General features: G+C 42.3%; 1 protein-coding gene across 3 annotated transcripts in view; it reads right to left on the reverse strand.

The window, feature by feature from the left end:
- PID1 (phosphotyrosine interaction domain containing 1) overlaps window positions 1-24311 on the reverse strand; it is a 231951-nt gene that overhangs the window by 75551 nt on the left and 132089 nt on the right. Inside the window, exon 1 of one of the 3 annotated variants that reach the window (XM_086719844.1) lies at window positions 4908-5284. The exons of the other annotated variants lie outside the window; for them this stretch is intronic. Coding sequence (XP_086575970.1) covers window positions 4908-5033 — 126 coding nt within the window. The 5' untranslated portion in view covers window positions 5034-5284. Of the gene's footprint in view, window positions 1-4907; window positions 5285-24311 lie in introns of those variants that run through there. 3 annotated transcript variants of the gene reach the window in all.

The following is a 24311-nucleotide window of genomic DNA, read 5'->3' on the forward strand; positions in this document are numbered from 1 at the left end:
GGAAAGCGGGTCTTGGCAGATGTTACTAAGGATCTGGGAGTAAGATCAGTCCTGGATTTAAGGACCAGTGTCCTTAGATGTGACAGGGAAATCAGAAACACAGAGATGCAAGTCTGGGGTGGGGGGGGGGGGGGGGAATAGGGGGAAGCAATGTGAGGATGAAGGCAGAGATCGGGGTGACGTAGCCACAAGCCAAGGAATTCCAGAAGCCACCAGATGCCGAAAAAAGGAAAGGATTCTCTCTTGAAGTCTTCGGAGGGAGCATGGCCATGTAGCTGTACTGACGCCTTAATCTCAACTTCTGGCTTCCAGAACGGTAAGAGAATAAACCGATTGTTTAAAGCCTCCCAGTCTGTGGGAGTTGTTGGTAGCCCCGGGGAACTAAGGCACAGGGGTTTTCTGGAACCAGTGAGAAAGACTGCCTGATCTCCGGATACCAGGATATCCTACTCCTGGTAATGAATAGTGTGTAGAATGAATAATGAATAAATAATGAATCAGTGTGAGGAATGCCCTGAGATGACCAGCTATTCTCAATGAAATTTTATCAAAGAGAACAATGACATGTGCCCTCTTTCGTTCTAAATCTGCCCACCAGGAAAAAGAGCCGAAAGTGGACAGGATGCCACACATCTTGTTTATGCAACATGAGCGTGCCTGGACCCCAACACGTCCCACATAAGCCTAGACACACAACAGTGTGAGCTTTGCTCAAGTTTCCTATAATCAAGTCATCTGCCGTGCTCGTTCACTGGAGTATTTTGAAACAGAAGGAAACGCCTTTGCTTTAAAAGTCTCACCGGATAAAAATACAGACACAGCATCTGAATGCTACTGCCTCCCTACTCTACATGTGGTCGGTGGACGGGGAACGAAGACATCCCCTGGAGCTTCTTAGAAATGCACGATCACAGGCCTCCCACCAGATGTACTGAGCCAGAATCTGCATTCTTAACAAGGGCCCCAGGTGTTTGGTTGGCACATTAAAATCCCAGACGGTCTCCTCCAGAGTATTTATTCCACGACTTTGTCAATGGCTATGAAATTATGTCATCTTAAAACAAGAATGAATGACCAGAAACTCATGAAACACACACACACACACACACACACACACACACACACACACACAAACACACACACACACACAACACACACACACACAACACACACACACACAACACACACACACACAACACACACACACACACAACACACACACACACACAAACACACACACACACACACACAACACACACACACAAATGATTTACCCTTCTCAGCTCTTTTGATTTTGGCAAGAACTGTACACGGTCTTGAAATTAAAGAAAGAAAGAAAGAAAGAAAGAAAGAAAGAAAGAAAGAAAGAAAGAAAGAAAGAAAGGAAGAAAGAAAGAAATGAAAAGGAATATTTTATGTGTTTCACTATATTTATTGAATGCAGTATTTTCTAACTGGGATTACAGAGGAAAGAGACCCAGAAACCCAAGGGATCAGAAGCAACATGTTTTTAAGTGTTTAAATCATAGCTGCGGCTTTGATCTGCTATTAAGTCAGTTTATTAGAAGAACCTAATGATCCCGTCATAGCTTGACTTTGGTGATCACTGTCTGCAGCACCACTGTGGGCACACTGCACTGACAGGTGACACCAATGCATTGGTGGAGCACACAGTGATCCCACCCTGCCCACGGGAAGGAGACTGGGACATGGCCTATTTCTGCATGGGGAGGCAAGTGCCCTAATAGAGAGAGGCCTGCTGTAACAGAGGTGGGGCCAGGGAACAGCTCCTGGAGGAAATGGTGTCCGTGTAGAGTCTTAAGGAATAGGTCAGAGGTGGGGTGCCTGGTGGCTCAGTCGGTTAAGCATCCAACTTTGGCTCAGGTCATGATCTCACAGTTCACGAGTTCGAGCCCCATATTGGGCTCTGTGCTGACAGCTCCGAGCCTGGAGCCTGCTTTGGATTCTGTCTCTCTCTCTCTCTCTCTCTCTCTCTCTCTCTTTTTCTCAAATAAATAAACATTTTAAAAAATGAGTAAGTGAGAGGAGTCTTGGAAAAGAAGGTAGAGAAAGGCAGTCTAGGGGTTGGGAATAGCATAAGCAAAGGTACGGAGGCATGAAAAAATTGGGATTCTGACAACTGTGGAGCACAAAGTAAGAGCCAGAGAGTGATGGAAATAAAGCTGGAGCAGCAGGTAGAGGCCAGTCCGTGGGGAAAGCCATGCTGTCCACGCCAAGGAGCCCAGACATTGTTGTCTAAGTGATGGAAATCAAAAGCCAAAAATCTCTCTTTCTGGAGCATCTCACAAACAGGATCAATAAGAAAGTAATGAAACCGTAAGAAATCTTAACCTAATGTTAGCAAAAATTGGGACACTTCTACAAAGGACACTTCCATAAATTAGATTTTATGATGACAAAGGATAAAACATAGGAAATGTTTAGGTCAGATCACATAGTTTATTCAGTGCAACGATAATAATAATAATAATAATAAGTCAGTGTTATAAAATGTTACAAGAGAAAGCTCACTAATACCAAGACTTATAAGGATTTTATAAGGATAAAAACAAACAGTGGATCTTGGGGTGCCTGGATGGCTCAGTCGGTTAAGCGTCTGACTTGGGCTCAGGTCATGATCTCATGGTTAGTTGAGTTCGAGCCCCGCGTCGGGCTCTGTGCTGACAGCTCAGAGCCTGGAGCCTGCTTCTGATTCTGTGTCTTCCTCTCTCTCCCCCCCTCCCCTGCTTACACTCTGTCTCTCTTTCTCTAAAGCAAATAAACATTAAAAAAAAAACAATTTTTAAAAACTGACAGTGGATTTTAATCTTTAAACACATTTCCAGCTTAAAAAAAATCATCTTGAAAATCATCATGATAATCTGGCAGCTGAATCACCCATTTGGAGGAGATTCTTTGAACCTTTTTTTGTTTTTCAATGTTTACTCGTTTTTGAGAGAGGGAGAGAAAGCACAAGCAAGGGAGGGGCAGAGAGAGAGAGGGACAGAGGATCTGAAGTGGGCTCCATGCTGACAGCCCAATATGGGGCTCGAACTTGCGAACTGCAAGATCATGACTCGAGCCAAGGAAGTCAGATGCTTAACCGACTGAGCCACCCAGGCGCCCCTGAACCTCGTTTAAGATAAGGCAATAGAGGTCTTTGGAGCCTGTGGAAACTCAGTTTCTTCAGGCTGCAGAAAACCTACAGCTCTAAAACAGTCTGCATTTGTGTGCTCATGGCAAGGAGTCAGAAAAACAACATGGAATTTTCCAGGCAATTAGGGAAGTAGAAAAGCCTGTGTGTCAGCCACACACCAGTTGGCACGTTAATATATGGAAGGCTGTGGCACTGAGTCCCGTGTGGGCCAGTCAACAGACACAAACGGCATCATTATCTCCCAGCAGCTGCCGTGCGCATGCGGGCTCCCCACCACAGAAGGCGTCGGGCAAGAGACGACGGATGATTTAGGTCCTCTGTCAGTATCACCCCGAAAATCACCGCTGGGGGTGAGTTACTGAGGGTGGGCCAGTGGTATAATCTTTATGAGCAGAAAATTGAAGTGTGATCTATTTTTGTTATCACTGTCTGACATAATCATATTTTATACCTTTCGTTAGCACACGGGCATCCAAAGGACACAGATGGGATACCTGGAATCTACTACAGCACGGAGAGGCTTGGCGTCCTGGGCGGGTTCAGTGATGGGAAAAGCAGACCCAACGGATCCGTGTCTGGTGAGCAAACAGCAGGTGCACACGCTGTCCCGCCAGGGCTGGGGTGCATCAGGGAAGCAGACTCAAGTCAGTGCGGCTGTCCGGTGTCATAAACCAATTGGTTCTCCTTTTGACACCCCCGTTGTGTCAGGTTTTGCACCTCATCACGCAGGACATATTAATGAGGGCTCCCATCAGTTGCCTCGTAACTGGAGGAGTCTCTCCACCTGCTTGTGCTTCCTGGAAGGATCTGTGGGAATGCCCGCCTCATGCCTACATTCCTCCTCTGCAAGACAACCTCAGATCTGTCCCTTTCGTCCCAGAGCCTTCCTGGCCCCGGGGTGGGGGGTGGGGGTGGGGGTGGCGGTGGGGATCAGAACTCAGCCGGGCTGGAGATCCTGGAACCAGAGCTGGGTGTGGGAGTGAGTATAGCCCACCCACTGCTGGGAAAGAGGAGCTGCCAGGAACCAGACCCCGGAGAGGTTAGGACAAGGATGGGATCTCCATCTGACAGGAAGGGTCTGCACTGAGGGAGGAGGCAGGAGAGGTTCCCTGACGCAATGGCGGGCAAGCCAAAGAGCGGTTCCTGGAGCATCGTGGCAGGGAGGACACGGTCACAGGGCAGAGCTGGGTAGGACCAGTTCTACTCACTGGAAAAAGCCATGAAGACCTGAAATCAAAATGTCACAAAATCTGGGGCGCCTGGGTGGCTCAGTCGGTTAGGCAGCCGACTTCGGCTCAGGTCACGATCTCGCGGTCCGTGAGTTCCAGCCCCGCGTCGGGCTTTGTGCTGACAGCTCAGAGCCTGGAGCCTGTTTCAGATTCTGTGTCTCCCTCTCTCTGACCCTCCCCCGTTCATGCTCTGTCTCTCTCTGTCTCAAAAATAAACGTTAAAAAAATTTTTTTTTTAAATGTCACAAAATCTTTTTTTTTTTAATGTTTCTTTACTTATTTTGAGAGAGAGAGAGAGAGAGAGCAGGGGGAGGGTCAGAGAATGGGGGAGAGAGAATCTCAAGCAGGCTCCTTAATAAATAAAATCCTTAAATAAACTCTAGCCTATCACACTTTAGGAACGGTCTGGGGGAGAGAAGTAATATGATCAGGACAGTGAGGACGGGTGGTCAGTGTCATGGCCTCCTTCCCCCCCTCCCTCCCCTCTGACCTCCTCCCTGCCTGGCCCCCCTGGGACTCACCTGGACAGTCAAGAGGGACCCAAGACAGCAAGGGAAGATGGGAGAGCAGCGGACCATCCCGTCCAGATACTGACACGGAAGGGATTCAGGTGGAGAAGAAAGTTTCCAAGGAAAGTTCTGAGACATCTTCTGTGACTCTCCATTACAAAACTGACATCGAACTAGGCTGGAATTTTTATTGTCTCAGAAATTAAATCGTAAGAAGATACAGTGACAGAGTAGTATTTTTTGACCCAGAAATCTTCAAAGTTGTATGTTTATTTGAAATGTGCCTTTTAAAAAAAACAAAAAAGGGTAGAAGAAAAGATATGGGGTTAAAGGCAAAGGAACCCAAACAGGGTCACTTTTGACCTCCCACGTCCCAATTTAAGTAACACAAAATGAATTATTTTTCTTATCTTTTCTCTTGGACACAATGAATATTCCATGTGGACAAAACAATGGAAACAATATTCCAAAATGAGACAGAGGCTTACACATTTTAATGGCCTTTTTAAATCCTTTTAAGCCTTTTAATAAAGAATATATTGACTGAGAGGTAAAGTAGATTTAAAACTATCCTGTCCAAGGGCAGCAGTGAGCCTCAACTCCTGATTATATGATAAATTAAAGGACATCAAAATAAGAATGAAAGTAATTTGAAATAACTTGGAAATGATCTTTCAAAAATTGTCTCAAAATGTCAGAGACAAAATTCTAACAAGCGTAGCAAGAAAAGAGAAAAGCTGGCCAAAGCCTTCAAAGATGAGTATCATGTTCCAGTTTCTATGATTGAGGGAAGAGATTAGTGTCTAAAGGTCTTAAAATCTTTAGAGCTCTCTGACAGTAAATTGCACATTATTTCAGCTATTGGAGGGTGTACAATAACTAATTTGAAAATGCTCAGAGCTCTTCATCTGGGATTCCAATACTAAGTCTATTTCATCCATACAAAGTCCCCAGCCTACACTGGTCCACAGATAATTTTTTAAAAAACAAATCTAAACAAAATCTCACCCTAGGAAGGTGGGAAAGAACAACAGAAAGCTTTGAGCCTATTAGAAATGTTCTTTGTATCTCTTCCGACAAGAAAATGCTTCTGATGATTTTTTTTCTCCCATTCATGTCAGGGTTCACGACTCAAACCACTGAACCTCCCTATCAATACACTCAGCTGCATGGATGCGCTTCCCACGTAGAAATGTTTCTCTTAAATACAAGGGGTAAAAGAGTTTCTAATGTGCTTTTAAGAAGAATGAGACATCCTATCTATCTCTGAAAGTCTCATACTTGGAGGGGAGCAATGGAACCCTAAAATCAGCTCACAGATGCCACTGCTTGGCAAGAGACCCCCTCCCCAAAATCAGTTGATTCTGCCTGATAACATGAACCATATTTCACTTTCTCTGTAGTGATTCCGTCTCCGTAACAAAAAAATCAACAGTGTATGCCAATACCTGAATTCCCAACAGAACCTAATTAAAGGGTATTTTACATAGGATAGCTTCCTAGCAAGCCTCAAACATGACTTAAGCTATAGAAATTTGATTTCGTGCACTTTGGCAGAAAAAAAATCTGCTACGTTGCATGGAATCCTTAAATGATAGCAATGGAGTCACCATTTGCATGAATTAAGCAGTTCTGCCTACTTCCTATCCATATATATGAAGTGTTGTAGATACCAAAGGTAACCTGTTGATCTAAGATTCTAGAATCTTAAAAACATAAGAGACTCTTAAATATGAAGAACAAACAGAGGGTTACTGGAGGGGTTATGGGAGGAGGAATGGGCTAAATGGGTAAGGGCATTATGGAATCTACTGCTGAAATCATTGTTGCACTATATGCTAACTAACTTGGATGTAAATTTAAAAAATATATTAAATAAAATGGTTAAAAAAATTAAAAAAATAAAATTCCAGAATCTTAAAATAAATTAGGCAATGCCCATTCTTAACTCCATGGCAAAGAAAGAATAAACATATTTTATTCAAAGCCAGAATGGATCTTAGATGGTATCCAGTTCAATGTCATAATTCTATACAGGAGGAATCTGGGAGAGGATCCAGAAATGAAAAGTAATTTGCCTAAAACTTTTACTTACTGTGATGGTCAATTTTACCCTCCAACTTGGCTGGGCTATGGTAGCCAGATATTTGGTCAAACACTTTTCTGGAGGTTTCTATGAAGGTATTTTTTTTTAGATGAGATCAACGTTTAAATCAGTAGACTTTGAAGAAAGCAATTACCTTCCATAATGTGGGTGGGCCCTGTCCCATCAGTCGAAGGCCTGTATAGGAAAGAGCTGACCTCTCCTGAGCAGGAAGAAATTTTGTCAGCAGACTGCCTTTGGACTCAAACTGCAACATCACCTTTTTCCCAAGTCTCCAGTCTACCAACCCACACTGAGGATTTTGGACTTGCCAACCTCCATGAATCATGTCAGCCAATTCATTTAAATAAATGTCTCTGTCTTCTTTGGAGGATGCTGATACAGTTCCAAATTGAAATTAGAACCCAGATCTTTTTTTCCCTCTCTAGGGATGCTTCTGAGAGGCACAGCCATCTTTTTCACCACTAATTTTCTTGTACCATGTCTCTGTACTGCATCTGGACCACTGCAATAGTATCTTTTTTAAAAGAAATTTAATGTTTATTTTCCAGAAAGAGAGAGAGAGAGCAGGGGAGGGGCAGAGAGAGAGAGAGAGAGAAAGAGAGAGAAAGAGAAAGAGAAAGAGAAAGAGAAAGAGAAAGAGAAAGAGAAAGAGAAAGAGAAAGAGAGGGAGGAAGACACAGAATCCAAAGCAGGCTCCAGGCTCTGAGCTGTCAGCACAGAACGCAACTCAGGACTCGAACCAACGAACTACAAGATCATGACCTGAGCTGAAGTCAGATGTTTAACCAACTGAGCTCCCCAGGTGCCCCAATAGTATCTTTTTTCAGTCCCGCCCTCTCCAAACCTGCTCTAACCTTGCCACGGATGATCTCCCAGAATGCACAAGTTACCTACCAAGCAACTGCTTGAAATTCTTCAACAGCCCCTTACCTTGGCTTGCACGTCCTTCATAATCTGGGTCCTCCTCACCTTTCCACCCCCCTCCATTCTATTAGAGGCAACTTCATGCTACCCATGCTGAATAACACCTTCCCCTGGGTCCTTCCTCTTCACCTTGGCTAGTCACTGTGACTCAGTTCACATAATTATATCCTCTGAATACTCTCCTCTACTATTTCATCTTTCTCCTCTGAGTTGCTAAAACATCTTATAACCAAAATTTATAATTATTTGGATGCACTCATCTTCCCCTATTAAACTATAAGCTCCTTCAAATCAGGACTTGTGTCTCATGAATCTCTAGGAACGGGCCCAATGCATTTACTATAAATTTTTGATGGATGTATAAAAAGTGAGCATCCTGACTCTTAGCCATGTTACAGTTAATTTAACTGGAAAGGTAAATATTTTTCTGTCCTTCTGTATTATTTTTCACATATGATTATCGAGAGATAAAAAGCTAAGAGTTTGGATTTGCAGCCATCTGAATTGTTTGGAAGAAAAACAGGGTATCTGGAATTTATTTCCAACTGAGAATCCAGTTTCTTATTTTATGCCGCTCTTTGATGTGAAGAACTCAACCAATCAACCAAATCAGGCTGCTACAATCTTTATTCAGCTGTGTGCTACTTAAGAATTAAAGGAGGTTCTATAAACTCAAGCAACAATTTGAGCATCTTCAAAAAATTTACTGGAAACTACACATTTCAAAGCAAAATTTAAAGACGGGAAATACGTGAATCCTTCCAGTGGTACTGGTTCCTAATCTGTGTTTTAAAAACCTTTCCCCTAAATCTTGTTCTTTAGACTCTTCCCTGTTCAGAGCCAGGACTCAAACGACTATCAGGAAACCATGAGAACATCGGTTCACAATAATGACACAAGAGATATGCCCCACATCCTCCAGTAATACTCAAAGGGCTACGGTCAAGGTGTTCCACTTAACAATCCAGAACTGCATTTATAAAAAGTTACTACTACATGGATTTTCTACTGGCCCCACGTCTAGTGATGAGTCACCTGAGTGCAGTTTTTCATCGCCTCCTGTTTTCATTTTGCCCTCTCAGTGGCTTCTAAGTGAAATTCAAAAAAATCATAAATAATAATAATAACAACAAATCATCTTAATCATTAGACATTTTCAGCAGAGGGAACTCTATTTATCTTTGTAATGAGCCATGGAGTTATTAGAGAAAAATCAGATCCGGAGACTTCACATTTCAGAGTTTAACCCAGAGGATAACCCAGTTGGGTGATCCATTATCCCAATCATGCCACAGCCTCCCCGTGCCCCCAGAACTATCACACACTTATCCCTGTGCCTTCTTCCATGACATCACATTCTCCTGGCTTTTCAACCACCACTCCGGTTACTTGTCCTCAGCTCCCTCTGTGACTTTCTTCTCCTCCTGATACATAAATATGGCCTCAAACTGGGCCACCCTCCATTCTAACTCTTGCCAGAGATCATCTCCTATCATGTATACCTTAACAGACCAAGCAGCTATTTCTTGGTGGCATATCCTCGGCCCTCTTCTCTCACCTGCCTTTTCTTTCTGATGACCTCATCCTCCCACATGGTTGTATACGCCAAATGTGAGTGGACAGTTCCCAACTGCCACCCATTTCTCTATCCTGAGCCCTGGGTCAATACCGCCACAATTGACATCTCTATGTTAATGGGCCTAACTTAGTAGGTCCAAAAGATGACTTCTTGTATTACTGTCAATAAAAAAAAATACGTTCTTTTTCTAGTCATCCATTCCTCAGTAAATGAAGGCATGCCACACCACCAGTCTCCCACACCCCAATCCAAGGAGCTATCACCAAGATCTTCCCTTCCCTGGGGCTCCACCTCCATTCAAGCCCGCCTTCTCAAAACGGTTCAGGTCCCTCACGCCTCCCTCCGCGACCACCTCCTCAGCCAACACTAACATTACTGCTCACCTGAATTACTATGAACATCTAACAGATCTCTTATGCAGCCCTGGCTTTCTCCACCGTTCCTTTCTCTGCAGCCAGAGTGCTATCGCTCCTGTATGCTCAGAGCTTTTAAATAATTCCCCACTGCTCTACACAGAGGTCGAAATCACCAAGGCTCTTGCAAGACCAAGGCCAAGACCAAAGATCACCAATGGCTCTTACCTGCTTATCTCCATCATCTCTTCCCACTTGCTTTCTCACGTCAACCTGTGTCTCAGATATGCCAAGACAACTCGCTGCCTCAGGATCCTTGCTTGCACTCTTGTCTCTGCCTAGCCTCTTCCCGCTGTCCCTGCCACCACCTCTCACGCTGCTATTCATGTTTCTAGCCTTAGCTAATGGACACCTCCTCAGACTTCCTGAACCCCTGTGCTCACTCAGTTCAGATCCCCTATTTCAGGGGCTCATGGTAGCCTCTGCTTTTTTTTTTTTTTTTTTTTTTTTTTGGAAGCATTTACCCTCATTGCAATAATCGTTACTAACCAGTTAATGATGTACCGCCTGCCTGTCTCTCTCAATAGATTGGAAGTTCCATGAGACTGCAACACTTCTTAGTTTCTTTCCCCCCGTATCTTCAGCGACTAAAACAGAGCCCGGCACTCAAAAGCGCATGATGAGTAAAATCAATACATTGATGAGTGCGCTGGAAAGGAATGCGATTTGTTCAATTTCTTTTTCTGCTTCCTTCTGCATTCAGACCATCCACCTCTTCTTGTCCTCCCAATATAGTCACAGAGGAATAAAAGAAAAAGGACAGTGGTGGCTTATCTGGAAGGTCTCCCTTACTCAGGACTGGTGGTAGTCGACAACATTATTTTAGAGGAGCACTAGAATATGACTCTCCATTTCCCCAGGCTTCATAAAAGATTCTTTGTTTCTACTTATTTGCATGTCTATGTGTCAGAAGAATGTCAACAGGATGTCGCTAGTATCATAAGAGGGCAGAAAAAAGTCTAGTTCTGTCACTAGCCAGCTCTGAGACCGGGGGTAAGTCATTCAATAGCTCTACATCCCAGTCTTTCTTCTATGAAGGGAAAGGCAATCCTACGGAGCTCATATTTTGAGATGCTATAATGGCAATGCTTTGCAGTAGCAAAAGAAAGAGGAAAGAGAAACCACTGCCCACCCCACATAAACGAGAAAGCAATCCGAAGGCACATACGGGTTTGCTGGGCTATTCAAACAATGTTAACATGTCACTTCTTTGGGGGGAAAACATGAAACATAAAAAGATGTGAAGTCAAATATATCAAGAAAGTAAAATATCTTAATCCTGTGCAGAAGGCAAGATCTCTGTCGATGAAACGTTGTCTTCTTGAGTCAGTAAAGAAAAGAAAAAAAGAAAAAAGAAAAAAAGATCTTGACCAGTGTTAACAGGACAAGAAATGTGGTATATCTCAGCAGCAAAAGAGTTCTGAACACAGGTGTTTGGCCCATTTTATGAAACTACACTTCACTCCAACTCCACAAAATCCAACTGGGATTTCTCAAGTTACTTTCTAACTTATCACTCACAGTTGGTTTTCTTTACCTGACCCACCCTTTTTGTCCCAGAGGGAATGTCATTTGTGGCATTTCAGCAACTAAGGTACAACTCTGAACAGAAGCTTGGGGAACTCATGTAGTCACTTTCTAAAAAAAACAAAAATAAAACTACCATAAATACAAACTCAGTGACAGTGGTGATATTATTTGCATGACGTCTTCTATAACAAAGCACTTTTACACATGTTACCTCATTTAATTCTCAGTATCCTATAAAGCAAGTATGATTTTCTCCATTTTACAATCAAGGAACTAGAACTTAAATCAATTACTTCACCTAAAATCATACTGTCAGTACATGTTTGGCCATGATCCCCACTAAAGTCTAGGTACTTTCTGTTGTACCATTCATCCCTACAAAGTGTAATACCCTAAAACAGCACCCTAAAGTCGTCATGGTTAGTGGGTGGAAATATTTCAAATGCTTTACTTTGTGTTTTATATTCCTTATTTAACACCATCACTGAGGGAAGCTGTTCTTGCCTCCAAAGAGTATGATAGAACTTCTCCTTTGGTTTAGCAAAATATCTCGAGGGGCCACTTGGGAAGAAGGCGAAGTAGCAAAGGGACAGCATATAAAAGAAAAGGCAATGACCTCGAACTACTCAAAATGGGAATAATGCACCAGACACCTCTGCCTACACGCACAAATGCCTGAAGACAGCACCACACGGGAGAGGGGGTGTCAGTCACCTATTTTCAAATCTCAAAGGGGCAAGGTTCCCCAGGCGACATTTGGGTTGTAATTATAACACAGTACAATGTAGGTTATAAGTTAGTAAGCATATGCAAGTTAGTAAGTAACGTAAAATTACGTGTAATGTAATTATTAATATGTACCTTAGTAAGTCATGGAAGTGTAACGTAAGTTAGTAAGTTTAGAAGGGCTAAACATTCCAGTGGTTTAGTGTTTTTCTCCACCTTCTAAACTCTGAGAACTGTGAATGACATCCTCTGAGGCACAGTCTTCATTCTGTCACTCGTTTTTGTTGTGACCAAGGGAAAGTCCCTTTGCCACTTGGACACTCAGTCTCCTCTTCGGGACAGAATTGAATGAGAAGAGCCTTCCAACCTTGTACCCTCTGTCTCTTTTTGTGTGCATGATACCATGGTGTCTGGAAGCTGGATAATGGAGAGAAACGAGCTTACTCCTTTGCTGTCTGCTCTGTGGGGCTCTCTTCTCTCTTCTCTCAAACTGTATTTTGGAGAGAGGAGGGGAGGAAGTGTATCTGTTTATTTGTTCAATAAATATTTACTGAGTACCTCCAAGAAGCCAGACACTGATCTAGGCGCTAGGGACAGAGCCGCAAACGAGATTAACAGAGTCCTGCCTAAGAAGGATTACATTCCGTGGAGGAGATAAACAATAAAGAAATAAATACGACAGAAAACAGGAAGTGATTGTGGCTGTAGAGGAAAACAATGGAAGGCAAAGGGATGGGGAGTAAAAAGGACTCTGTGGTTTTGGACAGGCTGACCAGGGCAGGAGTCTAAAAAAGCCCCCACCCGAGAAGATACGTCTGTGAGGGTAGAGAATGAGCTGTACAAACACCTAAGTTGTTATTTCTAATAAAATGCAAGTTTCATAAACATCCTCCAGAGAACCGGTATTTACTTTCCTTATAGTTTACGGTAAATCCTCATCGAGATAAGGAAGAATTTCTGTAGCTGAAAAGTTAATGGAAAAATGTACATAATTTACAACAATCCAGGCCTCTTTTGCATAAAGTGGCAGAGAGATTGTTTCTACACAGTTATTAATTAATGCAAAAAAAATCTACTGCGTGCCTACAACGTTGAAGTAAATGTAGTACGTCCGAGATTAGGCTGAATGGCTCCAACAGACATTTCCGTGTGAGGCTGTGCTGGCAGAAAGTCCAGTGGCACCGCATAGAAGCAACAATGGCCCACAGCAGTGACTGAAGGGTTTTCCATTGGGATCCCAAGTAGGAAGTTCCTCTTCCCTCTAAAAGGGCCTTGCAACTCCCTTCCCCAAGGCCACCATGCCTGGGCATTCTGATTCATTATGGGAGTGTGTGCGGCCCTACAGTAAATCGAGATTACAGACAGTTCTAGATTGTTCCAGCATCACACAGCCAGACCATTCATTGATCAAGCTGGTGCCAGCAGCTTTGTAGAGCACACCGAAGGAAAGCACATCTACCATCGTCACTAATGGGTATCAGATTTGAGGGCCTACATACTATTCTGAGCAAGTTCATCAGCAAATAGTATTAACTTTTAGCCAGCCTTCTGTTCTGAAGCAAGAAACGAGACATCTCCGTATAGATGCTGTGGGCTGGAATCAGGGAGAGGTGCTGAGAAGGGGGTCACTGGAACAGTTAAAAGCTATTACTAGTTCCTTGGTAAGGTAACTCGGAACCGGAAGTTGGAACCCACTGTATAGCATCATAAACTACCGAGCCAGGAAACCCACCAGGCAGGGTCACATTTCAGTACTGGAATGGATGAAATGTACCTCACTTTAAAAAAAGAAGACAGGGGCGCCTGGGTGGCGCAGTCGGTTAAGCGTCCGACTTCAGCCAGGTCACGATCTCGCGCTCTGTGAGTTCGAGCCCCGCGTCGGGCTCTGGGCTGATGGCTCAGAGCCTGGAGCCTGTTTCCGATTCTGTGTCTCCCTCTCTCTCTGCCCCTCCCCCGTTCATGCTCTCTCTCTCTCTGTCCCCAAAATAAATAAACGTTGAAAAAAAAAAAATTTAAAAAAAAAAAATAAATAAAATAAAAAAAATAAAAAAAGAAGACAGAAGGAGAGAAAGAAAGAAAGGAAGAAAGAAAGAAAGAAAGGAAAGGAGAGAAAGAGGGGAAGAGAGGAAGAAGGGAAGAGAGGAAGAAAGAGAACAGCTTTATTAGGATGCAATTCACATAACCTACAGTTCACTCATTTAAAATGTACAATTCAACGGTTTTTAGTCTATTCACAGGATTGTGCAACCATCACCACAATCTAATTTTAGAACGTTTCCATTGCTCTACAAAGAGACCCTGTACTCATTAGCAGTCACTCCCACAACCCACCCACCCTTCCCAGTCTCAGGCAAACACTAATCTCCTATCTGTCTCTATAAATTTGTCCATTCGGGACACTTCATATAAAGAGAAGCATATCATACATGGTCTTTTGTAACTGGCTTCTTTCACTTAGCATCACGTTTTTAAGGTTCATCCGTGTTGTAGCTAGCATGTTATCACTGTTTCATTTCTTTGTCTTGCCAAATAATTTTTTCCACTTTATGGATATATTACATTGTGTTTATCCATTCAACAGCTGGTTATTTGGGTTGTCTGAATTTTTTGCTGTCATGAATAATGCTACTCTTAATATCTGTATATGAGTTTTTGTGGGGACATATGTTTTCACTTATTTGGGGGTTCTTTCTCTTGGGCATATATTCCTAGGAGAATAATTGCTGGGTTATATGATAACGCTAGCTTAACTTTGTAAGGAACTACCAAGAGCATTTTCCAAGGTGGCTGGGCCTTTTTACATTCCCACCAACAGTATATGAGACCCTCACCTTCCCCAGTCCTCACCAACACCTGTTATTAATGTCTCTTTTATTCTAGAATCCTAGTGGGTGTGAACTGGTATCTTATGGTAGTTTTGATTTGCATTTCCCTAATGTTAAAAGACTCTGAGCATCTTTTCATGTACATATTGACCATATGCACATTTTCTTGGGAGAAATGCCTATTTAAATCATTTGCCCATTTTTAAAATTGGGTATTTGTTTTATTACTGAGTTACTAGATTTCTTTATACATTCTGGATACAAATCTTTTATCAGCTCTATGGTTTGCAAATATTTTCTCCAAGATAAATGGACAAAGTAGACCAATGCCAGGTAATGAACTTCCCTTAGCGGGAGCTGCCTTGGGAGGTCAGATTTCTGTCAGGCTCTGCTACGTGTTAAATAAAACACAGCAAGAATTGATGGTAACATGAGATGCTTTCTCAGTATGTGTTTGATAAATTAAAACCTGGGGCAAAGACAAAGTCAAATGAAATGTTTGCTCTTCGGTAATCATGCTGAGTTATTTATTTATTTATTTATTTGTTTGTTTGTTTATTTATTTATTGTGTTCTTCTTGAACTAATGGGGAGTTTCAAAAGTCTGGAGTTTTGTCTTTGGTGGGGGCTACATTAGACATTCACCTCATCATAATCAATCCATCTGTCCTGATCTCCCACAACCTGGGATGGCTCCATTTTATCCCTGTACTGTTCCTTTTGACTTCTCCCAGGCATTTTACTTATTTAGAACAAGGGAAATTTTTAAAAAGCATTGCAATAAAAGAAGGAAAAGTTTTTAAAAATGATATGAGATTATCTTAATGCTGTAAACAGGGAAAAATAAGAAAGCACCGAGGTTGTATCTTTGGAGAGAAATTCTGATAGCACCACCTGTAATTAATTCTCTATAATCACTATAATGTTTAAAGTATTTTTCTTGGGGCACCTGGCCAGCTCAGTTGGTAGAACATGTGACTCCTGGTGTCGGGGTTGTGGGTTTGAGCCCCACATTGGGTGTAGCGATTACTTAAAATTTTTAAAAAATCTTTAAAAAATCAAAATTAAAAAAATCTTGTTCTCAGGCTTCATATTTGCCTTGAGTCTAAGCAACAGACGTTGAAAATGCGATTCAGTACGTCTCACATCTGTGACCATAATTCTCACTGATATTTCACCTGCTGTTTACCAAGAAAGGAAAATTAAGAATAAAATCAAAATTAAGTCTGAACTATACATATTTTTTTAAACAATTTTTTTTTTCAACATTTATTTATTTTTGGGACAGAGAGAGACAGAGCATGAACAGGGGAGGGGCAGAGAGAGAGGAAGACACAGAATCGGAAACAGGCTCCAGGCTCTGAGCCATCAGCCCAGAGCCTGACGCGGGGCTCGAACTTACGGACCACGAGATCGTGACCTGGCTGAAGTCGGACGCATAACCGACTGCGCCACCCAGGCGCCCCGAACATATTTTTTTAAATGAGCTGACAACACTAAATACTCTCAGCTCAGAGATTATGCTGTGCCCGTTTCTGACTGAGTCTAGGGTGGAACGTAGTCCCCTGAAACAAAATGCCTTTCTACTACCTGTTGGCTAAATATTCCTGCATCAGGAGGAGATCTCTTTGGGTATCTTCTGTTCTAAGCTACATTTCTGAATTTTTCTGTAATGAGACTTCATTTTCCCTTGGGGGCTAATTTTATCATTGGGCTTAGGGTTAAACGTCTATGTCCATCTGTGTCATGAGTGTATGTCTGTCGGGGTAGGACAATGACGTAAATATTTCCACCATTTACTGATACCCAGTTTCCATTTCCGGTATTCAGAAAAGTCACCCTTCCCTGTGTTTCTAAAGTTAGCTTTGGCTCTAAGTCTTGCTCTTGCCAATAAAATTAAGCAACAGTGCTGTGTGTCTCTTTTCTTCTGAAGCATCATAGAGTCCGTCTATGGTTCTCCGCACTCTGTTCCCTGTTCCTGTGACCTGTGAAATTTCATAGGAAGGCGCCTCCGTCAGCCTGGGTCTCAGAGTAAAGATGACATAAATCAGAGCCCTCCACCAGTGGGTATATGGGGTCCGTAAGAAATAAACCTGCATTGGTTTTGGTTACTGACACTTAGGGAATGTCTGTTACTGCGACATTCCACTCTGCTAAAGGGAGAGAAAAAAAATAATAGTTGCTTTCATTTTTCGCCCAATTCTTCCTCAACACATCTGAAAATTCTCTATTAATTATTCAGGCAACTGACAATCCGAATCGAACTTGATCTGACCATGCAGCAGAACCTGCCTGTTGGAACGTGAAGAAAAAAAAAAAAGAAGAAAAGAATGAAAAACATGTTTAGAATAGAGGTTCTACTATACTGAAGTGTGTAAGCAGCCCTCCCCTTTCCTGGCCCCTCCCACGCCCTAAAAACATGCACTGGAGACTCTAATCCATGAAAATAAAAGAGGAGAACAGAGAATTTTGCTGAAAACCACCCCATTTTAAATATGGGACATCGAGTGTTTACCATACTTGATATGTGTACTTCATGCATATCTCTCCATTGTAGCCGGTGGGAGGCTGGTCTTCACGCAAAGAGTTGCTGTACCATTAAAGGCTTTCTCCACCGAAGTATATTGAGCATACTGAACAAAATCTGAACCTTCCGTTTCTCAGCAAGAAAGCTCCTGCTAGGCTCTGAAATGGCTACGGACGGCACATTCTTTGGGTGTTATTAAGGGAGCAATAGAGGATAATCCACCTCTAATGTGTTTACCAGGTCAATTTTCTACATAGTTACCAAGCCTAATTTCTCCTTACAGCCATCCCACAAAGATCTTAAAATGTGACTACATCACGAGTTTGAAAGACTCTCAAAAAGAGCCACACCACCTGCCAGATGCAATGGCAAATGTCTCTCAAAGAAAAAAAAAAAGCACAGAAAAACAAGAAGTTTTCATAAAAAGATGTTCCTGCCCAAATTTTCTATGAAATAATGATGATGCATCCCCAAAGGAGGTAGGATTTTGGAGAGAGAAAAATAAAAGAGAATCACATTTGGAGCCAAAGCACTGAGTTTTTCCCATTGTGCTACATGAAAAAAAAAATGGGTCTGGAGGCAATTTAACAAGTTTAAATTACAACTTGGAAAGTAATAAGCTTTGGCTCCTGAGATGCGCAAGCAACTGGGAATGGTTTGGCAAAAAAAAAAAAAAAAAAAAAAACCTCATATTCCACATTTCTCAGTTAAATCCCAGACTCACATGCAACCCTTAGCATCGAGGGGATAATATGTGAATTTATGAATCTTCATGCAGGTTTAAGAACCTGAAATTACCAAAATGACTGCCTGAGATATAAATAAGCCTCTGCCTATCATGTAAAATACCGATAAAGGGAATTTAATGAATACTTTGATTTTAAAACATGATTCGGAAGAGAGCATGTGTAAATATAAACACCAGCATATTCAGAAGCATCAATGTTGTATCTCTGCCTATTTAGTGGAGGTGAATTTTTCTATGTAGTCCCAGATGGATGGCCACAGGCCAAGGGGCCCCCTCATGTTTGCACTTCTTTATTTCATTTTGTTATTAGTCAGAGTGGGCGAGAAAGTTCTTTAATAACCAACATTTTAGTGACCTGACAAAATAAAGGTTTATTTTTGCTGATGCAACCCTCCAAGGCTCAGCTTCGTCAACACAGCTGGTCAAGAACCAAGGCTCTCTTGGCTTGTGGCTCCACCCTCTTCTCGTAACTCGGAACCTTCTCCATGTGAACGGCAGAAGGAGAAGCAGATTCAAAGATCATTCTCACGTTTCATGGGCCAAGCTTAGACAAAGAATATGTCACATCTGCCCACCTTTTGGCGGTCAGAACTCAGCTACGTGGGACACCTACCCGCCGGGGAGACTGGGAACTATAATCTAGCCATGTGTCGAGAAGAGAAAGAGAAAAGATTTGGTGACTTCTTTGTTTCCTCGCTTGGTGAGACACAACCTCTCCATTTTCTCTTCTATAGAACGGGCACAGAAATTGTACCTATTTATTATAACTCCTGCTCCATTTTCTTTTTCCTGGGGACCCAAACTGATCATACTCAGAACTGACTTGAATTTTAAGAGACTTATGAATGAGCAAGATGTCTAGTTTATTACTGTCGGAGGCTAGAGCTTACCAGTAACCAACTAAGATAACCCTCTCAAGCGTCCCCCAAATTTCATATGTTGAAATCCCCAATGTATCAGTATGTGGAGGTGAGGCTGTTGGGGAGTAATTAGATCATGAAGTTAGAGCCCTAACAAATGGGATTAGTGCTCTCATAAGAGGCCAGGGAGCTAACTAGCTCCTTCTACCAAGTGAGGACACAGCAAGAAGACAGCCATCTGCAACCAGAGAGCTCTCAATTGGCCAATATATCAAATTGGCCAGCACACCTTGATCTTGGATTTCTCAGCCTCCCAGACTATAAGAATAAATTTCTATTGTCGATAAGTTTATGATATTTTGTTACAGCGGTCGAAGCTAAGACAACCCCTTTCTTAAGTCAAAGTGTGTAAAATGCAAACCAAGCCATTGGAAGGTGACGTTCTGAGCAGGAGGTAAGAGAAAAAGGACATGGGCTAGTCTGAAGGTGTGTCTTCTTCTAGATCAGGTGACCAGGGTTTCTCAACCTAGACATGACTGACGGCGTGCACATTTCTTTGCTGTAGGGCTATTCCATGCATTGGGGGATGTTTAGCAACAACATCTCTGGCCTCCACCCACTAGACGCCATTAATACCTCCCCAGTTGTGAAGGCCAAAACTATCTCCAGACATTGTCAAATGTCCCCTGGAGGACTCACTCACACCCCTCATCTTTGAGAACCACTGTTTTAGATCACTAAAAAATATAACAAGCTAACCCAATCCACTCTGTGACTGGAAAACTCTTAGGACAATATCTATCTGTCTTTCTGTTTCTCTCTATCTACCTCTGTTTCTGGAACAGTCTGGGAAACCGCTGCCATGTACCTGTTCTTGTGTCCTTCTTTGCATAGCCTCCATGGGGCTCATCTACCTCTAAGGACACAGGCTTCCTTCAGATACGCTGGTGCTGGTGATGAGGTTACACATCCAGCCTGTGCAGTGAGAGCTGTCAGGGGCTCCACCTGTGTCTCCCATTCCCTATGACGTCTATGTCACACATTTGTTAGGGGGTAAATGACTAAGCAAGTTCCCTACAAAAGGTAAACGGATTGAAACATTCACACCAGAGTCCCCCAGACTGCACATGCTCTCAGTCGAACCGCTAAAGGTATTTCCAAGAAGGCAGTAAAGACCACTGACATTTGTGAGGTCATCACAGGGCGTTTATTCAAAGCATAATCCCGCTTAGGCAAATGCATTCCCTTTAAATTTCCTCTAAAAATTCAAGCAGAAATACATTTTAAAATCTTGGCTCAAATAGCTGCACTGAATTTTCTCCTGTAGACTAGCTGTTGCATTTCAGCAATTAGGGAAGGGGCTCTCTGATGTTGGTGTAACTGTACAATGTTCCAAGTATTTCAAGTTTAAATGTGCAAAGAGATTTATTTATCACTTCCATGGCTGAAAGGAGAATCTTTGATAAGGGAAAAAAAAACTGTTCAAAGCCAAAGAATCCTTTTATTTGAATATAGTGGACTTATTTCATGAAGACAATCCTTGGAAAAACCAAGCTATTTAATGAACAGTACATCAACACTGCGTTAAGAACTGTGGGCTTCTCTTCTTTTCAATTTACTTTTAAATCAAAAACTAAAAATCATCATCATCATCATCATCATCATCATCATCATCATCACCATCTTGCCTGAAGTATCTACTATTGCCCAGGTCATTTATATTCATTATCTCCAGTGCTCACAAATACCCTATAAATACATATTTACCTATTTTTTTTTTAAATGAGGCCTAGAGAAGGTGGATGATTTACCCAGGAATGCAAACTTGGTAAGTGCAGAGATGGGACTTGAACCCAAATCCCTAGGACTCCAAAGCCCACCATGTGTGGGTTATTTCCGCCAAGCCATGAGGGCTCCAAAGGAACATAATTTATTGAAAATTCTGTATTGGCAACTTCCAGCACTTGTACATACCAAAACCTCAATGTCACTATTGTAGTAGACAGTCTCATTTTCATTTCATTGCCAGGCAGTTCTCCTCAACTGGAGAATGTATCAGGTTCTACGTAAGTATATTAAATCCAACCCAGCTATTTAGAAAGTATTTATCCATTCCTATCTTGGACTAGTAGCTTAGGCAAACAGTTCTATGAAGAAGCATATTTCTAACCACAATCTGATGTGTCTATACCCCCCAAGTGAGTCATGGCCTCTTCCCCAAGAGTCTGAGCAGAAAGAACAGAAGAAAAGGCCATGCTTCTCTTTCTCATTTCACCCTGTGTGGTGACCACACAAGCTTAATAAGGGAAGTGGCTCCTCTGAAGAGCAGCACCCACGGCTGGGCTGTGGTGTTCACTCTAATTACAGTGAAAGTCTGTCCTCTGCCCAGTGGGCTCAAGTAACCATGGCAACCTACCGGCTACATGGCTCACACAAATTACAGCACAGAAGCTACGACTGGCTCCACCCAGAAACTGAACTGGTCTCACAAAGAAGGAAATATTTCTCAAGGACACCTTGCTCTTCAGTAGCCACTGGCAACTTTGCATCTTCTCCGCTGTATCACCAAAATAAATGTCAGTTCACTTTTCCCAACTGGTGTTAAAAGTTGTCAAGCGTGATACCCTTGAACTTTCATTATAACGGAACTGGGAATCGAAGCTCTGAATAACTACGTCATGAAGGGCCGGGTAGGAGTCATTTCAATGGCTCTAGAGCCCTCAGCCCATCTGGAATCCTGTACACATGCACGTGCCCTCACATTTCTGTGGCAGGCAGAACTTTCCCCACTGAGGGTGTGAACCCCAGCAACGCCCCAATGCCCGTGCGATGTTGACAGCAAGAAAAGGAAACTGCCCTTTCGGAAAGTTCCTGTTTACTTTCCTTAAGGAAAAAAAAAAGTATATAGGGGCGCCTGGGTGGCGCAGTCGATTAAGCGTTCAACTTCAACCAGGTCACGATCTCACGGTCCGTGAGTTCGAGCCCCGCGTCGGGCTCTGGGCTGATGGCTCAGAGCCTGGAGCCTGTTTCCGATTCTGTGTCTCCCTCTCTCTCTGCCCCTCGCCCGTTCATGCTCTGTCTCTCTCTGTCCCAAAAATAAATAAACGTTGAAAAAAAAAATTTTTTAAAAAAAGAAAAAAAATATATATGTAAGTCTTTAAAAATATCATCTTTGGGGAGCCTGGGTGGCTCAGTTGGTTAAGCATCGAACTTCGGCTCAGGTCCCGATCTCACAGTCCATGAGTTTGAGCCCCGCGTCAGGCTCTGGGCTGACAGCTCAGAGCCTGGAGCCTGCTTCAGATTCTGTGTCTCCCTCTCTCTCTGCCCCTCCCCTGCTCATGCTCTGTCTCTCTCTGTCTCAAAAATAAATAAAAAAAAAAAAACATTAAAAAAGATTTAAAAATAAATAAAGAAATGAATAAAAATAAATAAATAAAAATATCATCTTTAAGAAATATCACATGAGCAGTAGTAGAAAGTCAGTGGTTGAATGGAAATGAGGATAGTGGTGATTTTAATAGTCGCTGTGGAATGAATGTGAGCAAGATAAGTAGGGAACTAGTAGCTTCCTTAGGTGAGTTCATGGGTCTATCTGAAGTTGGCGACTAGGGACATTAAACTTCCCAATCCTTTCTGTCCACCTCTCCCACTGGGTTCCTGGAAGGCTTAATCCAGTTTGTGTCACTGGCATCTAGCTCTGCTTCTGGCATGAAGTAGATACTCATAAATGTGAGCATTACTCAAGTGGAAACAGCAACATCATCGTGCCTGATGTTCTGGTTTGCTGGGGCCACCATAACGAGGTAAGTGGCTTAGCAAACTAAGTGGCTTAAACAACAGAAGTTTATTGTCTCACGGTTCGGGAGGCCAGAAGTCCAAAGTCAAGGTGTCCACAGGGCCATGCTAGGGAAGGATATGTTCCAGGTCTCTCTCCTAGCTTCTGGAATTTCCTTGGCTCTGAGGCAGCAAAACTCCCCCAGAGTCACAAGGCACTTTCACTGTGTGCATGTCTATGCCCAATTGTCCCCAGTTTATAAGGACACCAGTTATATTTGATTAAAGGCTCTCCCTACTCCAACTTCATCTTAACTAATTACTCTTACAACAACCTTATATCCAAATAAGGTCACATTCTGAGGTACTGGGGGATAGGACTTCAACATACTAATTTTGGTGGGATGCAGTTCAAGCCATACCATATGAGCATAAGAAAACTTTAAGTAAACACTAGACTATTCTATACACACACACACACACACACACACACACACACAAATCATTAAGAGTAAAGAATCCCCATTCCCACACAAAAATTACCACGACAGCCAGGCTTTAGGAATGATTTATTTCCTATGAGACAATAGCTCAAGCAAACTGTCCATTCTACCAAAAGCTACCACAAAACATTCATGTGCGACTTGAATTTCACTAACTAATCCTATTTAGCAATTAAAAGCCAACGTCTCAGGGGTGAAAAGAGTCCTGAGTAAGTCACACAGGTCAATAGAGCAAACTTCAGTTCTTAAAGAGGCTCAACGTTTTCTAAAAGAGGCAACAAGGTTCAGGAAAAGGAAGTCCTCTTAAGGTTCTGGATCCACTGTGCTCATGTGAGAGGCAGTCACCATACCGGAGAAATCAAGTAAACAGTCAACATTATAAAAGTCCTTTCGAACCCACAAGTCAGTAGAAGTAAATAAACACGAGAAATCCAGCTTTTGCTGTCATTATTGGTGTAAGCTTTCTATCATAATGATTGTTACCATTGTTACTCGGCAACTGTCACAAATCTTTATGTTATTACCGGCATAGACTGCTAAAACTTTGAACCAAAATGCTAGAAACCGTTAGTTTGTCTCTGATATGCACCGTTTTTAATTTTGCATGAATGAGTTTGAGATGCAGGTTGCAAATTAATCCAAGCTCATTATGTAATTAAATGTTTGATTAGGTGCAAGAATTAACATATCACACAGAGGCATATAATTTTGTGAGACAAACTATTTAGTCCCGATGACGAGATTCACCATGGCAATTATCTGACCCATGGAAATTCGAAATGGTTTTACGTGTTATCGAAAAATGTAGTTATTAAATAGACATATCAAAATGTTATGCACTGCAATGTGCACTTTAAGAAATACGTGGGCAAAAGTTGAGCGCAATCAAAGCGGGCGTTTA

This window comes from Puma concolor, chromosome C1 (assembly GCF_028749965.1).
Source record: "Puma concolor isolate L17-30 chromosome C1, mPumCon1.1.hap2, whole genome shotgun sequence".
NCBI lineage: Eukaryota > Metazoa > Chordata > Mammalia > Carnivora > Felidae > Puma > Puma concolor.